Source organism: Coturnix japonica, chromosome 10, assembly GCF_001577835.2.
Source record: "Coturnix japonica isolate 7356 chromosome 10, Coturnix japonica 2.1, whole genome shotgun sequence".
NCBI classification, from domain to species: Eukaryota; Metazoa; Chordata; class Aves; order Galliformes; family Phasianidae; genus Coturnix; species Coturnix japonica.
This window is the reverse complement of record NC_029525.1, coordinates 13,041,187-13,066,163: the sequence shown is the minus strand read 5'-3', so window position 1 is coordinate 13,066,163 and position 24,977 is coordinate 13,041,187. Positions and strand designations below refer to the sequence as shown.

Below are 24,977 nucleotides of genomic sequence, written 5' to 3'. Positions count from 1 at the left end.
GCGCCGCTAAGGAGGCGGGCCAGGCCGGGCAGGGCCGCCGCTGCCTTCCGGGGCTCGGCGCGGTGGCGGCCGTAGCCGGGCAGGATGCGCTCTCCAGTCCCGCTGCTGCTGATCGCGGCCTGCCTGCTGCTCTCGCTGCATGAAGCCCGCTGTAGCCGGGAGCCGCCGGCGGTGGCGGTCAGCCCGGTGAACGGCAGCCGCCTGCCCGCAGAACCGCACGGAGCGGCCGGCAACCACAGCCGGGCCCAGCTGAGCCCCGTGCCCGCGCTGCTCCGAGATCTCTCCGCTCTGAAGGCCGCCGTCATCGGGGCCTGCGCCCTCACGGCCGCGCTCATCGCTTGTCTGCTGCTCCGTGTCTTCAGGTAGGGAGCGGCAGGTGCCGCCCGGCCCTCGGCTCACGTTTACCCGGGGAAGGGCCTCGGGCTGTGCGGGAAGGGGCGGTGGGATGGGCCGCTCAGCTGTTCGTCTGCTTTTCGAACCTGATCTCAGGTAAAAGGGAAAGGTTTATAGCGCCCTGTGGCACTTCTGAGGGGCCCAGTGGTCCTTGGAATTAGGTTTTCCTGTAGTGTGCTCTACTTTGATTAGAAAGGAGTTAGAAAAAAGGGGGGAGAGGAGGGGAGGGATTCAAGGCACTTTTTGGAGGGATGGTGCTGATAGATACCTGGTGTGAAGGAGATGGATCCGGGTTCTTAGTGGTGTCTTGCCCATGCTCAGCATGTGCCATCCGAATGTAAGAAAACACTTACTGTGTTACTGTGAAGGAGATGACCCCACGAAGTTCTGGCCATGAAGACACTCACAGCTCGAGTGGACTCTGTGAGCCTATATGGGACAGGGTGACCTGGAGAGGTGCCTTCCAGCTTTAGAGTTGTGCGCTGTGCCTGCAGCTGGGGCCATGCAGATGTCCCTGGTGTAGAAGTCGCACCACGTATAGAACATTTCTTTTTTAAGTTAAGCTTAAGCAGGTAGGCTTGGATTCAGGAGGCCCAGCCTGAAGTCGATGGCAGTACATCGGTTGGAACGATGCCTCGTGGTGTTCCTGTAGAGTAGATGCTGATGGATGCAAATTCCCACACCCGTTTCAAAAGGGGAAAAAGCTCCTGATGGCTCACAGAGCTGCAAGAAGGGAAGTTTGGTGAAGGTCTGCATCTGCTTGGTGATCATCTCTGGTCCACACAGTGTGGTGCAGCCAGAGGAGGCCCACTCGGTCACGCTGCTGAAGCAGGTCGGTGCTGGCACGTGCTTGAGGTAGGCCAGCAGTCCTTGACCCTTATCTAACATCTACATGGAGGAACAAGAACAAGTTAAACTTACTTGCTTTAAAAAGCCAGTCCTCTGTTTGGCTTGTTGCTGCAGCAGAAATAAAAATGAATATTAATCTCCTTTTGGCATCGTTAGTGTTACTGTTTAGCTCCGAGTAGTGGTGAGAGTCCCCGTGCAGTGCTAAATGCTGTTCCTGTTTTGCAGATGACAAAGTTATTGCCTGTTCACTCCTAACTTTGCCAAAGAAGATTACAAACTCGCAGTAGTTAGCAGTGATCTGACCTGTAGGTACAGGCTGCAGGAAGGCACCTGGAAAGTGGAGCAGCTCACTGACCAGGAAGCAGAGCAGGAAGGAGGTGTGCGCTGCATCGGAGGTGACAGAAGTGACTGAGCAAGCAGAGTTTGCAGATTCTTCCTTGTTCTGTTTCCAAGCAGCTCCTTTGTATTTACACGGTGGCTGCAGCTGAATTCTCCCCTTCTCCTGTTTCTGAATTAATTCTGTGTTAGGAACAGCAGCGTTCACAACTGCAGTGTTATTAAATGTGGACTTAGAGACTGAGAGGATCAGAACTGCCGTTTCTCTAAAGAAACTGACATTTAACTAAATTCCATTACGTACTGCAGTAGCTGGCAAAGCCAACACGAGGAACTCTGCTCATTAAACTGAAGTGGGTTAGGAGAAGCAAGTAAAATATCAAAAATAATGATTTTAATAACATCAATTGCTTTTCAACCTCATGCAGTTCCAGGGGACAAACATTAGAATTAGCAAGTCTGTAAGTAACTGCAGAAGAGATTTATAGCCCTCACTCTTTCTGCCCTTGGAGGGCTTATGCCCTCTGCCTCAGTTTCTTAGGGATATAAAGCGAAACCTTGTACCAAGGAGATCTGGCATAAGTCTGAATATTTCAAGCCAAAGTATGCAAACTGATAGCCTATAAAGACCTTTCCCTATGCCATAATCAGGAGAAATAGGTGCGCATTAAAGTCACATTGGAATGGTAGATGAATTATCCCATGCCAAAGTCATTGTTATGCAGCTTGTCAGAGTTAACGTTGCATTAAAGATGTGTTAAGAAAGAAGAATCCCTCTGAGATCTCTCCTGTGTTTTTAATCTGCCCTGCAAGAAAAATGAGAAGTGAAGCTTTCAGCTTCAAAAACCATTTATCAGTCAGAGCACTTGTTAATAAACAATTATTCCAGCTGGGAAATGAGACAAAAACACCAACAGGTATGTTTGTACCATGTCACACTTGTAGCTGACAAAACAGATTGGAGGAGATGCTGTTGCAAAAGAGATAAGGGATTTACCCTCAATAAATGTGAAGCTTTCCTCCACCAGAATAAGAGCTTTGCTCCTGCTTAGTCAAAACCGTTGCTTTTTTTTATTATTTTCTTTTTTTAAGTGTCATGGATTCCTATTAAAGAGATTTTGCTGGAATCCAATCTTTGATTAAAGCTTTGCTGTGAAATTGCTCTGGATTGCTGGAAGTAAATTATCCTTTCAGATATGAATTGTAGAGATGAAATGAACTATCAAGCGGCCAGATATTTTTCTCACCAGCATTGGATTTTATTTTGTTCTACAATTTCATTTTAATGTATTTCTCTCTGTGTTATTTACTCCATGGTAGTTGTTTAACTAGAACACGGACCGATGGATTTCCCACTTTCCGGCTCTATTGTTAAGACTGTATTTCAGGGATTCTACCTTCGTGTTCTAATATTTCTTTCTGTTCCTGGTGCAGCTCAGTTCATTTCATTGTAATACAATCCTTGGGATCAGCTCCCAGGAAACAGAATGTTTCAGACCTGATCTACCAGCACATACAGCCATGTGCCTTCTGGGTAAAGAGGAGAAGTTACATCTGCTCAAATGTGCCAGCTGAAAGCAACCCAGAGCTGTAGGTGCAGAGCACCATCTGTAATAGCGTTTGCTATGTGTCTTGACGTGCCCTTGAATGAATAAAGCCCAGGTTAGAAACAGCTTCTGCTCGCCTGTATTTTTAGACGAAAGCCACGTGCACCTTTTGTTACTTGTTGCTTTGCTGCGTTACATGTATCATTACAATTCCTTCCTCAAATACCATCTTGGTTTTCCAGTAATTGCAAAACCAGCATAAATCACTTTGGTTGAAGAGAAAGGTTCAGGCATATGATCACAGGATACAAGACCCATTGTTCTAAAAGCTGGCAGTGGCTCTGGGCCTTCCGAGCCTTAACCCCAGAGAGCTGCACTGGTTTCAAACTAATCATATTATAACCAGTTAGGGTACTCCAGCAAAAAAAAGACCTCTGTCAGGAACAGGAAAGAAATCATCGCTGTTAAAAGGACTTCAAATGGCAGAAAAAAGGATACACTAAGCAGAGACTTGTGACTTGAGATGGAAAGCTTCATTTAAGCTCTGTGCAGTTTAGTGAGGGCCACAGAGAGAAGAAGACAAATGGGACACTTGTCCTGGGTCTCAGAGGCCGTGTACCTAGTAAGACTTGATCTGAGCACTACAGTAAATTGGCAGAAGGAAGGGAGATGAGCTCCATGTAGTGCTCTCTTGGGCTCTTTGTAGCTCTCTGAGCAGTCACAATAGAGCAAAGATTGTTTCTTGTTTTGGGATTCACTGGCTTAAAGCATTTGGGTAGATCATAAACATTTCTATAGCTTTGTCCTATAAAAGAAAAGTAGTTCCTGAGCACATCCAGTCAGACTGTACTGTAATGTTTGAAAGTACACAAGTAACACCACAACTGATGTATTTTAATTGCTTGCGGGTTTGATGGAACCACAGCAATGTCTCATTTAGATGTTCCCTAAGTTATTCCCAATCAGACCCTCTTATTAGCCATGCTGTTAAGCAAGCTGGCACTTTGCTTTTGTGACCGTATATATTCCATCTCAAGGACTTTGCTATAAAAAGCACCTTTGGTTTGCAACAGGGAACACATATCCTAAGAGCACGAGGCCTTAACTTCATGGTTTAACTTCAGTATGTACAGCACCACCCAGAGAGCAGAGATACCCAGACTGATCAACAGTAATGAAATACCACTGATCTAATTCATCAGCCACTAATAAGCCTGGAATTTCCCCAGCTTAGTATTTCCATACTTTTTAACTGCTAAGGAAATTCACGTACTGGAAATAAACTGGCTCCCAGTACAGCGTTGCTGCATTTGTAGGGGGGAGGGTTGTAGCTGGCTTACTCAGACTTCAATAAACATTCTACTATGAAGGGATAGCTGTGGCTTTTCTTTTTCCTCTCCTTTCTTCCCCAGGGCATGGCCTTCTACCTCTGCAGCTGTTGGCAGGAAGAGTAAATGGTAGATTAGAAATACAGAGACCTCTCTCTATGGGTCAAGAAAAGCATTATCTTTGAATATCAGGGTTGTTGACTAAAATAGATGAGAAGCGTAAATAATGTAATGAACCAGTGAGTTGACCTGGGCGTTTACTCCACCACATGATGCCTCAGAACCAAGGATGGAGTTCTGCATGTGACTGGTGCTTGATCTAAATAGCCCCGGGTCAAAATACAGAGACACAAAGTCAGCATTCTGCTCCAGCCCATCTTTGCGTGTCCTCCCTCCCCTTGCTGTGTGGTGAAGGGAATACAACTGATTTCTTACAGGCCAGACACCAGCTTGGTGTGCAGTGCCTGAGGCATTCCAGCCCAAGGGGAATGCAAATAAGCAAGAATGACTGAGGCTGAATAGCTCAGGAGCGCTTGGAAGCAGGCCTCCATGTCAGGTCCAATCAGTTCTTCTTCATTCTGTCTCACTTAAGCTTTGTATTCGCTAAATCTGCCTTCTGTTAAAGCTGGCTGGTTGAGGTGGGAGCAATACCGGGTCTCAAGTGGAAGGCTAATATTTCTGGCTAAAGCCAGCTTCTTTTTCCTACCCCATGCTGGTTGTATGTCGGCTCCAGAGCTGGGGTTAAAGCCATCAGGAGCCATTAGCATCAGATGCTGGGACTTGCACAGTGCAGACATTCCGCAGTACCTCCTTCATCAGGCTCTGATGATCCCAAGCACCAACCTGCCCTGCTGCCTCTGCCCCCTTACTCCTACTTACAGGAGGTGGCTGGAGTTGGACAGCAGAAGCAACACACCTTTGAGCTAGAAAGCACTGAAACATGCACTACTACTCCTACCCAAACAGAATCACTCGGAGCGTTTCACCTTGTTGCTATGCCACAGACATACTCTGACCACAGCTATATATATATATATATATATATATATATATATAAAAAAACACCACCACAAAATAATGCATAGAAAATAGACCCACGAGGCCTGACGTATCCTCATCCCATCTGAGAGGTCTCAAAAGTTCATCAAACATTTGTATTCTGTAGTTCCTCCCTGCGCTACTCTGCTGACGCTGCTGTCTGCCTGCAGACAAAAGATACTGTCTGGTCCCACCCGCTGGATCAAGTGCTTTTCCTTTCACGTTGCCAACACTGATGATTAAAGGGATCCTACCGAGGCTGAGCACTTCTCATGTGCTGCAGTTTCCCAACAGACAGGCCTGTTTTGCACGTGTACAGGGAGAGTCCTAATGCTTTCCTTCAAAGTAAGCCTGGGTAATGATTCTCGTGTTGATGAAACCTTGGGGAGTTGTCCAAATGAGCCAGTGTGAGAAAGGGGGCCGCCACAAAACACAGATTTGTGATAAATTAGCTCAGAAAAATGGTGTCGAATTGATGGAGAAAATCGTTTGCCTTTTGCTGAGCCAAAAACCAGCAAAACCAACTTCTTCCTTTTTCTAAGTGAATGCTACGGTTAAGTGAGGGTTACAGAGAATTAAGAGATAACTGTGCAGCGAGTTCTGCTTCAGGTCCCCTTTAAAGTGGAGCCCAAATAGACTAATTAATTGCTGGAGGCTAAAGGGTTCTAGCTTGCCATTTCTAAAGATAGCTATTCTGCAGTAATTGCTTCAGACGCTCCAGTGTTACTGTTCTAAGATGAACTGTGCAGAATAAGAAGGGAATGAGGGAGGCTGCCTCTCGTTAACGTGGACCTGATATGCAGGTAGGCTCTTAAATTGGGAACCTATGGAAAGCTACTGCAAGACACAAGGCAAAGTGCTAAGACTGCGCTTCGTTGGTTCTGACAGGTAGACACAGGTTAGCTTTTGTGTGTGTTTATGCTTCACAGCGTGAGCAAATGATTCCTGTAAAAGCAATGCATTACTTGTAAGTTGAGACCTCCCTGCATCACTTAGCTGTTGGGTCTTGGCTGAGAAGCAGAATAATACAGACAAGTGCTTTCAAAAAAAGATTTTCAAGTGTTTAGGTTAAGAGTCCTATTGTACTGGATATTAAATGGCTTGTTTCACCAACAGCAGTAATGGCACAACCTACCTAGTGCTCTGTGAGATACAGCAGCACAGATTGCTGTAAGGATTAGGTGACAGAAAAAGTCTGTCTTCGTGCTTCTGTTGCAGCCATTTGGGGAAGAAATGCAAACACCACCATCCCAAGGGATGGGACCTCTTTCTTCAGCCTCAGACTAACAGCCAAAAGCCATACTGGGCAGAAGCACTGAGACTGGAGCTCTTAGCTCTCACTAATTTAAACTTCCTTTACTTTAAGGCCAGAAGGGACCACTGCAGTCAGCTCTGGTGGAGCCCTGAACAGATGCAAGCACAGCTCCAAGTCCCAGTCTCTTGGTAATGGCTACAACTTGGATCTCCCTGCTGTGTAACTCCTTACAAGACATGTGTCCTGGATGCAAAAATGGCAGTGTGGAATCCAACACACTTTGTGCAACATGCCAGGGCAAGGCTCCTTGACAGTGAAAGCACACTCCTGACCAGAAATTAGGGGTTGCTTGCTTGTGCCTGCACCAGCTCATGCTTTGCACTTGCCTGTTCTGTTTTATTAAAGGGAAAATTCTGCAAAGACTTTCCTCCCTGAAGGCAAGCTGTACACATCAACACCTTCTTCAGTGCATGATCATGAAACTGGATTCACCCATAGGCAGTGCAACCTTCCTAACATACACTGGAGAAGTAGGTGAAGCGAAAAGGACCCACCCAATTCAGACTAGAGGCAGGGAATGAGCTGAAAAGGCGCGTGCCAATTGTTTGTTAATTGAAAGTAAGTATTTGAAAATAGATCTTACAGAATCCTGGCACGTGAGTATCTCCATTTCAAAAGGGACATGAGGCTGTTGCAGGAGGAGAGGTGACTGGTATGGTTAGCTGCAAATCGCAGCTGATTATTTTTCATAGCACTTGCACAGCACTGAGCACAGAACTTCTCAGACAAGGCTAAGGGGTTTTGCTGGAGGTGCCTTGCTCCAGGCTATCAGCAAGAAAAGAAGATAGCAGACTGTTTGTACCCAAATATCACCAACCCCTTTGCTCCTTAGTTAGAGTCCTACTCAGAATTCCTTCATCTCAGTAGAATTAACCTGAGCTTTCCCATTTAAACACATTCTCTAAACCACTGGTTGCTTCTGCTGATTAAGCCTGTGCCTGGCTTACTGAGCACGGAAGCAGGAGGATGCAGTGGACTGCTGCTCAGTGCTAGCCTTGGATGCCAAATGATCTCTGGATTGTCAGCAGTGAAAAAAAAACTGACATTGATCTGGATTGCAGTTGACAAGAAATGGTTCTATACACTGACAGGCACAAATGGGAGCCCTGGAAAGGCAGTAGGAAGACGGGATACAGACTGGCTCCATGGCCTTTGTGTCTGGGGAGGTCTTAGACTGGTGATTCAATGTTGGTGGGCTTGTGTCTACAGGAAACAGCTTTATCCTCTAAGGAATGTTGTATAGACATGAACCTTAACCTTCTCACCTCTGTTGTTTCAGGTCAGGAAAGAGGATTAAGAAGACCAGGAAGTATGACATAATCACCACTCCAGCTGAGCGGGTAGAAATGGCTCCTCTGAATGAAGAAGATGATGAGGACGAAGACTCAACAGTGTTTGATGTGAAATACAGGTATGGCTGCAAGCTCATCCAGTCAGAATTGCTACCGAGCTCTTATTAGGAAAGGTTGTTCTTTCCTCTCTGCTGGGCCTCCTTGACAGAGATGAGGCAATCACTGTCTCCCTTTCACTTTGAGACTTATAACTCTCCTTTACAGCTCCTGTGCCTAGTTTCTCAGCACACATCTGCTCCGTACTCTCCTCTTATAATAACCACTTTGCTGCCCTGAGGCTCCCTCTGCCCTCCTCTTTCCTTTGCAGAGCAGCTCAGTAGGATACACACACCCCACATAGCTAACAAGGTTTAACAGACTGAACTTCCCCTCTCCAGCAGTTGACAGCAGCCATTCCTGCACACTCTCAGTGCCTACATGCATTCTAGATAGAGGACTCTCTGTCAACGGCACTGTCATTGCAGTATGGCAGGGATGAAAACAGTAGCAAATCTACACTGACCTCTGGATTCATATGTACTGAGGTGTTGTTCTGTGACAGAGAAAGGACTGTGGTAACTCCCTAATGTTGCAGCAATTATCCCTTAGCAATAAACTTTCCCTAAATGTGTTTGTCTCTTCTGATGTAGAGGCAATGTGACAACCCAAAGCTTTTGGTGCCTATTCTGGACCTGAGATTTATTGGCAGACTCTCAGCATGCAATGATGTTGCACACTAATTTATGGCATGAGGGTATCTGCACCTCTTGCTTTTATTTGCATCAAGCAACATGCAGCACTTGAGTTGCATTCTTAACCAAATATGGCCTACACTAAAATCTGTCTTTGGCTGAAATAAGCTTTTCTAATTATAAAAATGCAGATCTTGACAACTCCTAACTGGAAAATTATTAAAAGACCTTATTCAAATTGCCCATCTCTTAACTTTAGAAAGGGGATTGACATATTTGTTCTAAGCACTTGTGTGCCAGCATCTAAAACACACAGCACCACACGTTCTGCTGGTCATTATCAAAAGAACTGCATTATTTCTCTGTAAAAGTCAGGCTATAGTTGGAAGTTACAAAACAATGAAGGGTATGAGTTGTGCTGCTAAACATAATTAATGCCTGAATTAGAAGGCTCCTTGAAGTCCTTGACAGCCTGCTGCCATTCCCTGTAGCTGTTCTGTGTTTACAGTAATAATTTCGGGTTGTGTTGTTCCTCAAGCAATTTGTTTGACCCAGGCTTTGTTAAACTTGAAGAAATCTGTCTCACCACGGCCTCCTTCAACAGTTCTCCTTCCTATTCACTAAGTAGAAATAACTGAGTACTTTCTTTGCAACCTTATGGTAGCAACATCAGAGGGATTTTTCAAAGACAGAGAGAAGAAGATTCTCCATCATGGCAGTGCTTCAGGATAAGATGTCTAATAGTAAAATGTTAGATAAAGAGGAGAGCATGCTGGAAAGTCTCTGACTCATGAGAGTCGTGTAATGTGGAGCGCATGCTGTACTGATGCTTTCCCAAAGGCTATTTGTGTTTGTGGGTTCCTTTGCAGTACAAAATGGCTCTCACCTTGTATGATGCTCTGTTCTCCGATTTATTCAATCAGTGACAATAGGGGGTTTTGATTCTTAGTCAACCTGCCCTCTTTTCATCTGTGGGAATTCCTCCTTTCTGCCACAGTGCAACAGCTATTAAATCCCATATTTCCTGAAGCCTTTGCTGTTTGAGGCATACAGTTCGAGCTCAAACAGTGCTACCTCAGTCTAGAGAGAAATAATCATCTTACAGACATCCCCTTAGCAGGACTGAGCATCAGAAAACTCCTCTGAAGATACATTTGCTTCCTGCTACCTTTGTGCCTCCCAGAGACCACATCTTGAATAGTTTCTGTCTCCTGTTAACCCCTACAGGCTCTTTGCAACTGTGCAATGCAAGTTCGTCCACCAAAATCCCCCCTAAAGTAGTCAAGAACTCCTTCATAGCACTTGTATTGAGATGAGAAGCAAGCATCTCAGATATGCCTTCAGTGCTTGGTGAATTAACACAAGACCTGGCAGAAGCTGGAATTCCCCACCCCATCAAAGAATAATAATTAACTTTTGCCACCTAAGGCTTTTTTTTGTTTTGAAGTTGGAGGCAGATTCCAGCAAGATCATGTAAAGAGAGGTATCTCTTAATGCCTGTCCGCGGTTAAAAGGAGCTGTAAAGATATGTGGGTACCCACAGATAGGATTGTTTTAGACGTTCAGCAAGTGCCTGAAGATTTAAAGGAACCTTTGTTAATTATTGCAGCAGGAAAGCTGCTTTCCCTCTCCTTTATATCAAGAAAGTGCAAACACGTCAGGTGAACCCGCACAGTCGTCACTGGGGCTGGTGCATAAGGAACAGCATGATGTTGCTGTCTCAGCTTATTAGCTAAACCACAGCAGAGTGTAATGAACCGCAGCAACCTGGAAGCACTTGTGAAGGGGACAGAGGGGCAACAGGTGCCTCCTGACAAGTACCCACAGGCTAGGATGCTCTCTCTTTTATGTGTTTGTTTTTATATTCAGATGAAGGTGCCTCCTTGCCAGCAGTCACTATCAGTTGTTTGGATTTATTCAATCAATCTCCTAGCAGCGGCACTCGTTTGGCCTGCATTACAACAGACTTCTGGCCCCTGTCTATGCTACCAGTTCCTGGCATGGGGATTTTGGCAAGGTGCTGCTTCACATAAAGCACTTCTGTGACTGTACCATCCCACGGACGGCTTTCAGAGAAGCTGAACCTCATTCAGCTCATTCAGTACTCTGGGAGGATCTGCTGGTGCAGTGCTAAGGCTGACCAAAAGGTGTCATTCTGATTTATTTTTTTTAATTCTTTATTTCCTCATGACATGCTGGTAGGGAAAGATAAGCCTATTGGCTGAGCACATCACTCAATATTGTTAACATATGTGCTACCACATCCGCTACAGAAACCAACTTTCTGTCACTGAAACCTAGAATTTTTGAAGTCTTCCTGGCTCTAGGAAGTCATACGAAATTAGCTGTATTCTTTGGAGCTGCTCATTGGTGATTTAAAAGCTGTAAAAGTACAAGGAAGAGTCCATTCTCCAGAAAGTTGTGACTTGCTACGGCTTTTGCCCAATGCTTTCCAGCAGGAAAGCACCACAAATATATTTAAAACATAGCGGAAATGGAAAATGAGGTTTCCAAAATGCAGTGCAGTAGGGCCACAATGGACTATGAGCATCATTCAGCTCAAATGTTACTCATGGGCTCTAGGACAATTATGTGCTTTCAGATTCACAGGGCTGCTACCTGCATGGCAATAATGGGACTCCTGAAGAGCTGACCTTGGATTACATTAGGTGCCCCCTGTAAATAGCATTAAATATTACCTCAGTACTGACATATTTCTCAAGCTGATGAACAGCTCATAGAGAGTCTCATTCTGAGCCTGTAGCCTCAGTCTTTGCTGAGAATGATGCGGGTAGACTCTGGGCTGGTTTGTTTGGTGTCCCCTCCAGACTGTTGAGAGGTGCACACTGACGTGTCCGTGTTTGGGGGAGTAATTAAGATTCTGAGCCACGTCCCTCAAGCAAAGCAAAGAACCATAATTAAAAGGCAGTTAGTGTCTAGCAGCAACAGGAGAGAAGCCACATATACCTCTCCAATTGTTCTCATGCAGCTAATTTTCTTTCCTTTCATGCTTTGTCCTTGCAAGGATTTGTTTGCAGCCTTACCAGAGGCATCAAAGAACAGCAGGCAGTGTCAATTGGGCTGCTGGATGAAGGCTGTTACATTTTTTTGAGGAGGCTTTAAGATTTGGGGCTCCCAATAGATCCCCCACTCTCTACTTTCACGAGGCCAAGGAACAGCTGCCTCCTTCTGTGAAACAAGCTTAAGAGACACTTCAGATTTCAACCAAACACAGTCATTGCCATGGAGGCAAAAGCCACCCACTGCCTGTCTCAGAAGCTCGGGGGTGCTGGATTAGATGCCCCCTTTTGCAATCTTATTGCAGTCAGAGGAAATGATTCTGTCAGTGGTTTCTCTAATCCTGAGAGCACAATTTCTGTGTGACAAGAGGCTGAAAGTGTAAATCAGAGATTGTCACAGAGCAAAGATGCCTAATCACTTGGATATTAGCACCTCTTTGAAAAGCTTCATGGGAACGTTTCTTTAATATGGAGGATAGCTTTTGGAGTATTTGCTCTGGATTTGAATGAGATATTGGGAGAAAAAGTGGAAGAATTATTCTGAAATTATTGCAGAGCTACACAAAGAAAGCAAACTGAACATAGAGAATGCTTATTTCTTGATCACCGATTCAATCTGTGCTGCAGAAGGCCGAAAGTTATCCATGTCCAATTGATTGTGGACGATATGAACAGCACTGGTCATCATTTTCCACCTGTCAGGTATTTGATTCATGTTTTATGATGGGATTACACTTACAGCACATCTTGGAAAATGAGTTAGATGGGGAGCCAAATCCCATCCTTTGCTGTGCTTTCTCATCCCATCACTAGGTCTTGATTTTAATACGTTCCTCTCCTATTCGCTATATTCACACTTTCCTGCACCTTCTTGAAATAAAGTTATATGGATTTTCTGATCTCCTACACGATAGCACTGCATGATACTCAAGAAGAGTAAAGTAAGGAAATAGGTGACAGGCAAACACCCCCCAATAAACTTCATTTATCCCTCATCACAGTGCAGGCAGAATGCTTTAAGTAATAAGAGAAAAAGAGATTAGAACCATTGCAAAAAGAACCAGTTTCTAAAAAGGTAATTAAAATTGTTAGGTTATTAAGCTTATTAGCTCTAGCGTCATTCATTGGGGGATTTCTTGTCAGCTTCAATAGAAAAAGGAAAACAAGCACTGAATAAATTCTGCCGTGCCTTGTACATGAACGCTTTGAAAGCACTTCAGTAATCTGGGAGATCAGCATCTCCTCTCCCTGCTGAAATACAGCTGCTTGAGGCAGTGCATTCTGCTCCTGCTGTGCTCACTGAGCCCAGCTGGGTGAATTTCACAACTGTTCCTGCAGAGCTTTTGGTGTCCGGGCTGAGATGTGCCACGTGAGAGCCCGCAATCAAGGAAGAGCTCAGAATTTAAACACCAGAGCTGGAATTTTCCCAACCCAGATGTCAGATTCCTAAATAAGAACTGAAAGAAAGCCACAAGTTTTTCTTGGGACAGATTGAAGCCCCTCTCCCTCCTGTCAGCTAAATGAAATCTCAGTTTGTTTTCCTCATGGATTGCCACCTCTCCCTTTAGCAGCATCAGTACCAGCAAAGCACAGGAGCATTTTAGGAATGCATCTTCCAAAGTGCTCTTGAAAGCGGAAAGATTTATGTGCAAAGAGTGGTGGCAGAGAGAAGAGGTCAGAAACATTTATGCACTCATCATTGGACTAAAGGACTTTGGAGGGCTTGTGGGATCTTTTAGAGGAGAGACACGCTGCATCAAAGGGCTGGTGGAGCACATTATTCTGGATTCACCTCTTTTCGGGTGCTGATAGCACTGAACTGTGTGAGTACATCTTCATCACCATTGCTGGGCTCAGCTTTGATGTGCTCGAGTCTTCTGGGAGCCTCTCTTGTAAAATATACGATTGCAATATTGGTGTCTTCTCTTTGAATACATCTTTTCCAGATCCTAACTGTGTGTGCAGCCCTGAACGGAGTGGGGCATTGTCTGCTTGTTAAAGCAGTGTGTTTGCTCTCAAGGGAGCAGCTGTAATGGATTTTTGGCAAGTGAAAGCCTCAGGCCTTTATGGATGATGCGAGGTGAATTGCACTGGGGTTTGTAGCAGCTTAATTTTTTTTTCCTAGCAGCAGTGACAGGTTGTGTATAAATGGAGGTGTATCATTTACCCTCATCTGAAGGGGGTGCAAATCACCGACTCAGTCAGCTGCTTGCCATAAAATACAGCAAGTTGCCAAAGCTTTGATGCCGCTGTTTATGATTTCCTGTAGATCCGCAGCAAGGGAGGAAATACATAGTTAGAAAGCACTTTCTATTTGGGTTTTGAAGGACAGTTTCACTTGGCTCACACATGTTACAGAGCACACCACATTCTGCTGGCTAGTTCAGCTGGTTATATGCAGGCAGTGCAGTCCTATACATGTCAGTATAACAAGTTTCTATTAAGACTTGTTTCTCTTTTTTTTGTATTTATCCATTAATTCCTGAAGCAGTTAAAGCAACAGGGTGTCAGCAGGTGAATCCATTGCAAGGTGGATCATCCACACGTGCTGGTTAGCAGCGGGCTGCACATCAGTTTTTATCTCTGTCTGAGCTATTTAACTGCAAACCTACAACAGCACTAATTTCCCCTGCTTCTTTCCAGGTAGAGCAGTTCTGTGGAGCACTGGTGCCCTGCCAGGTGGCATTCTGCTGTTGAGGGACCTGCTGAAGCCATAACTGTGAAAGGGGAGGCTTTCATCTCTGCAGCATCACAACCAAACCAAGCCTCATCTCCTCGAGGTGCTGTTTGTATGGCAGGCTACAAATCTTCTGACCAAAACGTCACCATTCGTTCCCTGGTTTCCAAACCACTATGTTGGAATGACTGGAGTTCCTCCTTGCCAACTCAGCTCTCTCTTGCTTTAAGAGGACTGCTGCGTCACTAAAGCATGACGAGATTCAGCCCTGTGTACTAACTTGCAGCTCATTATGGTCTAAATAAGTTGTGCAGAAGAAGGAAGAAGAGGAAGATTCAATCAAGCTGCCTCAAGGACTTATTTTCCCAATTCAGTACTTCAGTCACTGTTAAACTTTACTCACTGTAGAACAGTTCATGCATTTAAATATTAAGAAAGGAATTTTCTTTCTGGCCTTACAAAAATGACTTGTGACTTTAGGTGGTAAAACTGTAAGCCATGTTGAAATGCCGTACTTATGTTTAGTATAGGACTTTAAGGGGGAAAAGGTGAGAGGCTGACTCATGCAGAAAGTTTTCTTGACTTGCTACTGATTCTTTTTAAACATAACAGTTGCACTAAGCTTTCCTAATGACATTTTCAGTGTCCCAAGGAGCTCTGACCAGACCAACAATAAACGAGACCACAGGGAAATAGGAGGAATCAGACATGCCCTAAACTACAACGATCTTAGATTAAAAAAAGATATATTTTTGTAATTTTCTGCCCTTCCATGGGGAGTCAAAGTGTTTTGTACTGTTGTGTGTCCTACGCTTACTGTAACTTGTCTACCAATCATCTGTATTACCTTTTTTCTAAGCAAAGTAAGTTCCTCACGTGGAATGATTCAATTGCAGAAAGATCACCACTTTGGTGGAAGCTTTATGTAAGGGATCTGTAAAAAACTGGAAGTTTTCCCTTACCACCTGCTTGGCAAATCCCATTAAACTCAAGGATGCGTTTTGAACCATTACTCCCTGCTACGCTTCATGCTGCAGAGGTCAGAGCTGTGGGAGGACACTAATAAAATGAGATGCTGCATCTGGATGGATCAAGCTAAGGAAACCACAAGCACATACACATTCCAGGCAGTCATTAGAAAAGGCAAAGCTAACTGGTTTTGTTTCTTCACATTGTGGTTTTCCCTTAGAGTAACCACAGATGCAGCTCAGATTTCTCTTTGATGCATTTGCTCCTCATTTGCTGCACCCTTGAATACCTTCGTACGTTGGGTTTTGAAGCTGCCTGGAGAACCCTGCTTTTCTTGGGAACCACGCATTTTCTGTTTGTCTTAGGATTGTCCCAATGTTTGCTTGACTTATTCCTACAGTTACAACCCTTCAAGGAGACTGCAGAGTATCTGGCCAAGAACCATCCTTGCAGTGAGTTGCCTTTTATTTTTTTGGTGGCATTGAGGATTGCTGAGAACACTAAACTGCTTTGTCATGATGCTATAACCTATGCTAGTTCTTCGCGGTTCTTTTGGGCCCTGCAGTCCGTAAGAGGAGGAGAAGGGGAATTTCTTTTCCCCAGCAGCCTTGTGCTTTCATCAGAGTAGCTCCCATAACGTAGCTTGCTTTCCGTAACTGTGACTTAGCAAAGGCTTCACAAACATCCCACTCAGCTGGCATGGAAAAATCTCACGGGAGACTGTCGTGTTACCATTAGTCATCAAGGCAATCTAAAAACGCTCTGCTATTTTCATTCATGGAATGAATTTGAGTCATTCCACAGAACTGTTACTAAGCAATATTTCATGTCAGCTCGAAGTGAGAGTAGAGGAACCGACGGTGGGGCCATCAGGTTGTCTCCTGGATGGTATAACATGTAAGTACTGGTGGGTTGAGCAGTGCTGCAGGTTGAGATGAAAGCTAGAGAATCTTTCCCCACTTTGGTAAAACAGACTTGGGATTCAGGCTGGGTGATTCTGAAGGAAGTAGCGTGTCTCTTCAGGACTAAAGTACTTCAAAAAGCAGGAACTAAATTTAGATAGGTAGAATCCTTCTGAAGTCAAAGAAGCGGCGATGCTGAGAGGAAAGCTCGGTTAAAAGCTCCTTTTGTATTTGCTGGAGGAGGTGATGAAGGGCAGGAGCTGTGCTGTCTGAGCAAACACCATGGCAACACGTTCCTGTCCACAATTCTGCCAAATTCATTAAGCTGAGCATCAGGCATTCTGGAAATGGTGGGGATGGAGGGAATAAAGCCTCTTTGCACAAAAGAGGGGCAAGACCAAGTGACAAAGGAGAAAGATGAGAGGAGCATAAAGGGTACTTCTTTCCAAGGGCGAGTCAGTTCTTGAAATGAATTATTTCCACCAACTTCAGGTTACTCGCAGAGTTAAGCTGGCAGAAGCCATCTGCTCCACTTGCTTGTGGCTAAAAACCCCACTGTTTTATAACATGGACGAATCTCAGTGGTGGATGGGGACCAAGCATTTCAGATGTTGAAGACAGAGGCTCATGTGCCACAAGCTAAAGAGCGCTTGGAGGGGGGAGCAGCTTCTTGTTAGAAATAAAAGGCCAGCCTCACCCACTGCTCATGGTCACGAAAAGAACCCGAATTCTTTGTTTGATGTTGCTCAGTTGCTGTTGGAAATGTGAGGCAATGTTTACCTCTATAAAAGTTGCTGTATGTGATTTAAATTGTCCAGGTAAATATTCCATAGCTATATTTAGTTAAGATTTTAAGAGCACTTGACGTGACTCATCTAATAGTATATATAAGAATATTTTTTTAATTGTAGGAAGGACTTAGTTTGAAACATAGTTTTAATAATTTGGACTGTTTAGTTCAGGTATTTCTAGTTCATCAGAAAGGAATAACCATTAACCACTACATGAATGTTTTACCTTAACGTTCTGTGCATCTTACAGTGCAGGTTTAATCTGATTGTGATTGTGTCTTAGTATTTGCTGCTGTTTTGTGTTGCGTAGTCGAGCTCGCTTTGTTCAAGAGCATTTTAAAGGCATTTTTTCTGTTACAGAGAATAAAAGAAATACTATTATAGATGTCTGCCTGCAGCTTGCTCACCGCTTACAAAATCCACTGACTAGGAGCAGAGTCAAACAGGGCAAGCAAATTAGAGGTTTTCCTCTTTGTGCATGCTGTGCTGCGGAGGAAAACCCTGCACAGAATCACAGCTTCGTTACTCCAACCGCAGAAGTCAGCGTGCCTTGTTTGCCTGCAGGATCAAGGCAGAAATGCACAGGTTGTATTTTTTCCCCTTCCCTGGAAGATGTGGAGATGACTGCAAACACTTGTTCAGCGCGTTAACTTGTACACAGGTCAATGCTTATCCTAAGCTCCAAACGACTTGTAGAAGTCTAATGAACACTTAATTGCTAATGCATCTGAACATTTTGTTCATTACTGCTCCCTCTAAAGCACTGTACGTGGCATAATCTCTGCAGGGTGGCACGCTGTGGTTTTCATTAAGGGGTTTCTTTTTCTTTTGTTAGATGAGTTTCTGCTGCTGCAGTCTTTGTGTGAGGAGTTACCAGGACCATGAGTTTCGTTCTGTGCAATTGCTTGAACTTTGTTTAAAGGTGTTTTAAGAGAATTTGTTGTTGTGACCAAAAGTTGGTTGTTTTTCTTCTTTTTTTTATATAAGAGAATAAGATGAGTTTGAATGGACATCTCATGTTTCAGTAGAAACCTCCATCATTAAACATGTTCTTGAAACCTGTCCTTGTGCTGCTGTGTTTATGGAGGGGATGGGAAAGGGTTTGTCATTTGGTGAAGCACAGTGATGTTCACAGTGCCTTGCACACTGCCTTAGTACAGAGAGCTGCACATCCCTTTGTACAGTGAGCCTGAACCAGAGCGTGACAAGGAGAGAAACTGGCAGTGACAGCACAGAAGAGAAATACATTCAGTCACACAGAGTCCCTATCAATACCCTTAGATTGACATCTGGATTCATAAAGCAAACATCTCTGCAATAGTGAAGATATCAGTACTGCTGGTTCCAACCTTGTTAAGCAGCATCAAGCCCGCAGTCTGCAGCCCTGCTGTCCCAGGCTTTGAGCCAAGCGGAGTGAACCGAGCCGTGTCCCCTCCCCAGGGTGGCCAGACTGCACATCAGCACTGGGCTCCAGCCTTCCAGATGGGTCATGTGTCTCAGTTCCCAGTCTGAAGCAATTTTGCCTTGTGGCTTTCAGGGCACATGAGATGCTGAAGAGATAGATATGAGCATCAGGGCAGTGAGGCACGTGGGGATTTAATGCTCATTTTAGGACTATGAGCAAGTCCTCTGAAGACTTCTCTTGCACCATGTTTAAATAAAGCGAGGAGGGGCTGCTAGTTATGGGACAGACTGATCCAGTGCCCCTTGCACGAGTCAGTTCTGCCTCTTTCCCACATTCCAGAGCTGTTCCTGTCTTGATGTCTTCATGCCTTCTTTTAATAGTCAGACTAATTCAGTGCTGTAGACAAAGGGCAGCTGCCAACCAGCCAGTGCTTTTTGAATGACGTCCTGCCAAAGTGAAGTTAAATCCAATTCAACGTGCTTATCAAAATGTAATCAGGCCTCAGCCATGAGCCAGCTGTTGTGCAGCAAAGCTGGTGTTCGTAGGAAGTTTGACCCAGCGAGAGGAGCACCAGCCTAACCCAGCCCTGCTCAAACAGGACTAGCTTCCTTATTTGGTGCACACTGCAGAAGGGAAGATCAAATGAAAAGCAGCAGCTGCAATCTGCACACGCTTGCTTTTCTGATGAGAACTCAAGTGGGAGATAAATGACCAAAAATCTGGTGTAATTTCTTAGCTAAGGGCTGAAAAGCTGGAGTTGGATAAAGATGATTGCAGCTGGGGTTCTGGGTGGAAAGGGGATGCTCATTTTAGCCTCTCTGAGTTTTCACATGGGAGAAACTTGAAGCTACAAGACACATCCTCATATATGTATATATTTTAACTGGGTCCTCTTAACAGGTTAATTTGATTTCTGATAGAGCCCTGCACAGACCAAGGTATAGCACGACCTTCCATTTGCTGGATGTAGGATTGCCACCTTCATACAAGTTACCGCTCTCACTGGCAGCCGCTGTCTGTACTCAAGCGTGAGGTTAACTCAACAGAGCCATAAAATACATATTTATAATGCTGGAGAAGGGAGGAGGTGCCCCTCCTGTGTCTGTCAGTGATCTTTGGATGCCTTGATACTTACAAGTACAAAATTGTCAGCGATGTTTGGCAAGTGCTATCAAAGAGACATTAGCTTAGCACTGAGATAATTTGAATTATGCCTGACAACGAGCTCTATTAGAGTATGAAGCAGGAATGGCTCTAATTGCTTAAGACCAAGTAGTCTGTAACTAGGCTGCACAGAAACATCATTGAAGACAGTTCATCTCCCTATCAGCCGGCAATTACCAATTTCTAAGAGACCAGAAACTCTCCTAGCCTTCATTTCCAGCAGACATTTGCTCCTCTGAGCTCAACCAACCAGGTTCCCACTTGGTTTGCTTTTCTAATGACCGTTTGCTCAGGGCATGTTCAATGAGCTGAGTTTAATTCAAAGCAGCACTTCCATCTGATGAAAAAACAACAGTACGGAACGAGTGACCATTGCTATTAAAGCTAAGAAGCAAACGGCCTTAACATTTCAGATGCAGCTCTCCACGTCTTAATAGGCACCACTTTAGCAGTGGGAAAGGAAGGAAAAGCCTCAGAACTTTCTCCTAAGCCAACAACTTGATGGGAAGGTGGTGGCACACAGGTGCCCCATAGACTTTGATTTAGGATTCCTCCTTCCAGCCCTGGGGGTGAAGCACTGAAATCAAATGGCTGCAGTACAAAAAGATTGAACATGGCTGTATTTCTTGCCAGGTAATGCGTGTGTTCGTGCTGCCCTGTGTCTGTTAGAGGAGATATGAAGCCGTCTGGGCTGATGTGGCTGTTCCTCATCAGCCCTGATGCCAGCCCAGAATAAGCACAGCGCTGCTGATAAGCGAAGACGAATAAAATGCTTCAAATCATCTTCAGCTCCTCAAAACACCACTTGTAAAGCCCTCACCCCCAAGCTGTTCCCCCCTGCTGCCATCAGTTTCCAGACTGCCACTGCCCTGGTACAAATATATTTAGCTGGAAAGCAGCTCTTCTTTACAGACATTTCTCTCGTCTCCTGCCCTCAATTCATGACGGTTTAGCTCGGGTCAAGAACATTTGACATTTCCCCACTTCATTTCTGCCTGGCTGTCAGCAGTGTTGTCTCAGCAGTGCCTTCTGGACAGCATCTGCCGTCACCTAGCTCCATCCCACTCCTTGCTTAAGGACTCCTAAAGGCACAAAGCCCAGCACTGTTATGCTATTTCTCAGGTAAACAGAAAAAAAGAGGCTTTCAAAGTAATTTTTCTTGTTTTCTAAGGTCAGACCAGTTCGAGGTGTTGATGGTGAGCAAATGCTATCAGTGCCGGGAAAAGGACGAGGGGGTCCCTGCCCTTCTGCCCTGCTCTCCACCAACACTTGACCACAAAAACCTTGAATTCCTCCCTGCCATCCCCAATAGTTGTGGTCTAGCAATGCCCTCATAGACTGAGTGACAGCAAAGGAGAGATACAGAGGGTTCTTCTGGAGCAATGGTCAAACTATCGCTGCAACCACCAGCTGCCAAGGATGGGCCTACACAAAACAACAGACACGGTTCATCCTTCGCCTTGACAGCAGCCAAATTAAACAGGACTTCACTCAAGCCTCCAGTCTGAGCTCCCGTTGTTGAAGTCAGGTCTATTTAAGCAGGATTAGCATTCCCAAAGCCTGCTAAGCTTAAAGAAAGCAATGGTACCTCTCAGGGTGCCTATGGACTGGGGGAGCCCTGTGCTGAAAAGCTGCTATTTAATGAGCTGTTCAAATGAACAACTCCCTTTGTCCCTTTGCTTATGCACAACGTTTTTTAAATCACATATTTACAGCACATTGTTTGCAGCTGTTGAAGGAAACAAATGATTTGCTTTTAAACACAATCACTATCAGAAGTAAATTATTCAGCACTTGCTGCTCGGAAGTTAGAAAGGGAGCCTGGATTTCTTTATAGTTCCTTCCTCTTTTTTATAATAGACATACAAGCTGCAGGGCACACTTTTATGCTCCCGTAGCCAAGATTTTGTAGAATTGACTAATAATCTATTTTGCATATTTATAAACACTTTATCATTTATTAATGGGACGTTTCAGGAGTAAATTTATAATCCTGTCGTATGATCTCAGCCTCTCACAGAAGAAATGGTTGCTTGTGTCAAAGAGCTCGAAATGAGAGCTGGCGTAACAAAGAAATGAGCGAGGATATCTCATTAGCAAGAAAGCAAACAGGCAGGAGCCTTTTGTGAGAGCGAATACCCACATGCACACAAGACAGCTCACAACACCGCGTTAGATGTCAAATACAGAATGCAGCCCTTGAGATGTATCAATTCCCCATTCTGCCTGCTATAAAGCCTGCAATAGCATAGGACAAGCCTATAGCCATACAAAAGCATTGCTCTAACACACCCTGCACTCCGAATTGCCATTGCCACACCCAGGCTCACAACCTCTGGGCATTCAGATGCCATTAGCAGCAGACACAAACCAAAGACCAAAAGCACAGAGATCCTGCCCACCCTCACATCCCTGATACAGGAAATCACAAACAGCTCAACCACTGCCCACATCAAAGCTCAATTTTGAAACATCACATCCCCCAAATAAATAGCAAAAAATACTCTAAAATCCTTCCTTACCTGTGTCTGGGAAACCCTTGGAGATCCACGAGCAAGTCCCATCCACTCTCTGCTAACTCACCATACACCACCTGCACTGAGTCCTCCACTTGTTCCCTTTATAACTTTCAGGTCCTGAGCAGCACCCCATCAACAACCCAACACCTTCCAGCTGCCCTCCTTACCCAGTAGCTCCTCCCACCCTACAACTCACCATTCAGACCCAGGTGGATGAAGAAGGTTGCAAACTGCAGACAGAGCTTGCAGCTGTGTAGGTGTGGGTTGAAAGGTTCTGAGTTTTGCACACCGATTGAATCTTAACTTCAAGGCTGACACCGAGCTCTCACCATTGTGGGGAACTGTTGTACAATTTGCCCCACGCTGAAGGTACCAAAGAGCTGCTGCTGCTAGGGGGCAAATTCCCCCGGGGGGTGATACTTTCAGCACACGTTTTATTTCATATTTCTGAAAGGAGTTCCAAACATTTGAAGTTTTCTTTGAGTTTCACTGGAAGCTGCCTGCTGAAGAGGAGCAGGTGGGGAAGAGCAGGAGCAGAAGAGGAGGTGAAATCACGCTGCAACATGGTGGTGTATCCAAGCGTAGCAGCGCCTCATTGACGCCATTTAATTGTTCCCTGCAACTCGGATAATGGGGAAGACATTAGTAATAATAGCAGCTTCATTATGTTCCTTTTTGATGTACCATCTCAAAAGCTGAAATCTGAGCAAGGACATTAGGAACCCGCAGTCTGAGGTTTCTTTGGCATTTTGTTTTTCCGCAGAACCTGAAAATACTTCAATGAAGCTTATTAAACTTTAATGTAAATGTGTGCAAACAGAGAAAACTTGCACGCAGAATGCAGATAACGAAGTGTCAGCCATGGGGCCTTTGCAGCACTGAGTTTTTCACTCAACTTCTTTGACCACCCCCAAAGAATGTATATAGTGAGTGTGATCAGAGAGCCCTTATGTGTGGCTGCTCCTATTCAGCGCAGAGCAAAGCAGATCTTGTTGGAAGCCCCGATGGGATGGAGATAGGAAATCACAGAGGGCAAATTTATTCAACCAGAAGTTGGACTCCATGATCCTTATGGGTCCTTTCCAGCTTGAGTTTTTCTATGATTTCTGCAGCCTTTGCCAGCATGAAGGTCAGCACAGACCCTGCCCCTTGCCATGGGCAGTGCTTTACATCATCTCACCCTATGGATCCACGCAGCTCTTTGGCGTGTTCTGCTGGCCAGCCCTCATCAGTCAGTGCTAGTAAATGCGGCGTGGGACTGTAGAGTGCCCAGAGGCGTTCCAGCCTGATATAGCACAGCCTGCATTAGGCTTCAGTGTGCTGAGCAGTGCTGAAGGGTTTCTGCCCCAAATCCAGCTGCTTTAGCTGAGGTACTGCTAAAAGATTGGGGGAAGTAGATTTAGCACGCAGCCAGTGCCTGGCTGTTGAGCTCTTGTCATATTCTCACCATGTGGACGCTTTATTTTGCTTCTTTTCTTTTGCCCTCCCTGCAGCAATACAAGGATTGCATCACCACCAGTATAAATGTGCACTTACAACACCCACAGCCACAGTGCGGGCTGCAGCTGCTTCCGCTGTGTTTCCCCAGCACTGCTGGGAGCACTCATTGCAAGGGAAGAACTCAAACCAACAGCAGCAGCCTGGGGCCACAAGAGGTGAGAAAACCCACTGCACAACAGCTGAGATTTCACAGCAATGAATGCATAGACTATGCAGTGTCCTGCATTCATATATGGGACCCCAAAAGGGTGCTCGGTACAGCCGTGCCGTGTTCCTAATGCCTGTTCTCTCATTTGACTTGTGGTGTTTTAAACATCCGCCTTATCTTGCAGGCGTGTGAGGGCTTTTCCTTTTTCCCTATGGACAAAATCCAGCTGCTATTGTTCATATTTCTTGCTGCTGAAGATACTCAGAGTATTGCAGTGACTTGATGGATGCGGCAAAGATGAAGTCTGAAGGGATCAGTGGAATTGGCAGTTTGGTTAAAAAAGATGGATAAGGCGTATGAAACACCCCGCATATGCCTTTATTCACAAAAAGAACCTGCCAGGGTTTGGGTTTATTTTTGCTGACCCTGTTCTACATACTAGAAAGATAGCAGCAATGATAAAACCCCTTTTGTTATCTTCCTGTAAGGCAAAAATAGACAGAGCTGTGTCCATAGATACCTTTACACTGAGACGTGACTCCGGTTAGATCAGACTGAAGATCAGTGGCCTACATTTCCTAGGCTTAAAACTGCACAACTGGATATTAGGGTATTATTCAGGTTGGATAGTGGAACAATTTATTCTCAGAGGGAGCAGTGCTGCAGTGGCACAGCAGCTCAGGGAGGTGCTGGAGTCACCATCCATGGAGGTGCTCAAGAACCGTGGGGATGTGGCACTGTGGGACGTGGTCACTGGGCATGGAGGGGGTGGGTCAGTGGTTGGACTGGGTGGTTTTAATGGGCTTTTCCAACCTTAATGATTCTATGATTGGTGAGATCCAGATGTTTGACACTGGATTCGGGCTGTGTGCAGGTTGTGAGCCGGGGCACCAGCAGTCTGGTGCCAGCTTTGTGCAATTAGCAGCCATCTCCATTCAGAAACACAAAGTGTGCAGCCTCCCTGCTGTGCAACCTGCTCCTTCCCAGCATTTAGCACTGCCAAAACTGTAACAAGGGATCAAGCATGAGAAACCCTCTTCACCTGCCTCAACA

The 24,977-nt window shown here is 45.1% G+C and overlaps 1 protein-coding gene and 1 long non-coding RNA gene across 2 annotated transcripts; one reads left to right on the top strand and one right to left on the bottom strand.

Moving 5' to 3' along the window:
• The first annotated feature begins 3 nt into the window (after nt 1-3).
• On the top strand, nt 4-18,246 carry FAM174B (family with sequence similarity 174 member B). Its single transcript, XM_015873118.2, has 3 exons — nt 4-362; nt 8,086-8,217; nt 14,493-18,246. The coding sequence occupies exons 1-3, from the start codon at nt 85-87 to the stop codon at nt 14,494-14,496; spliced, it is 414 nt and encodes a 137-aa protein (XP_015728604.1). The 5' UTR covers nt 4-84; the 3' UTR covers nt 14,497-18,246.
• Nucleotides 15,123-23,707, bottom strand: LOC116653909. The gene is made up of 2 exons (XR_004308534.1): nt 22,280-23,707; nt 15,123-21,816 (listed from the first exon to the last, which is right to left on the bottom strand). It is a non-coding gene; the product is annotated as an uncharacterized LOC116653909 (long non-coding RNA).
• Between the last annotated feature and the right edge of the window lie 1,270 nt (nt 23,708-24,977).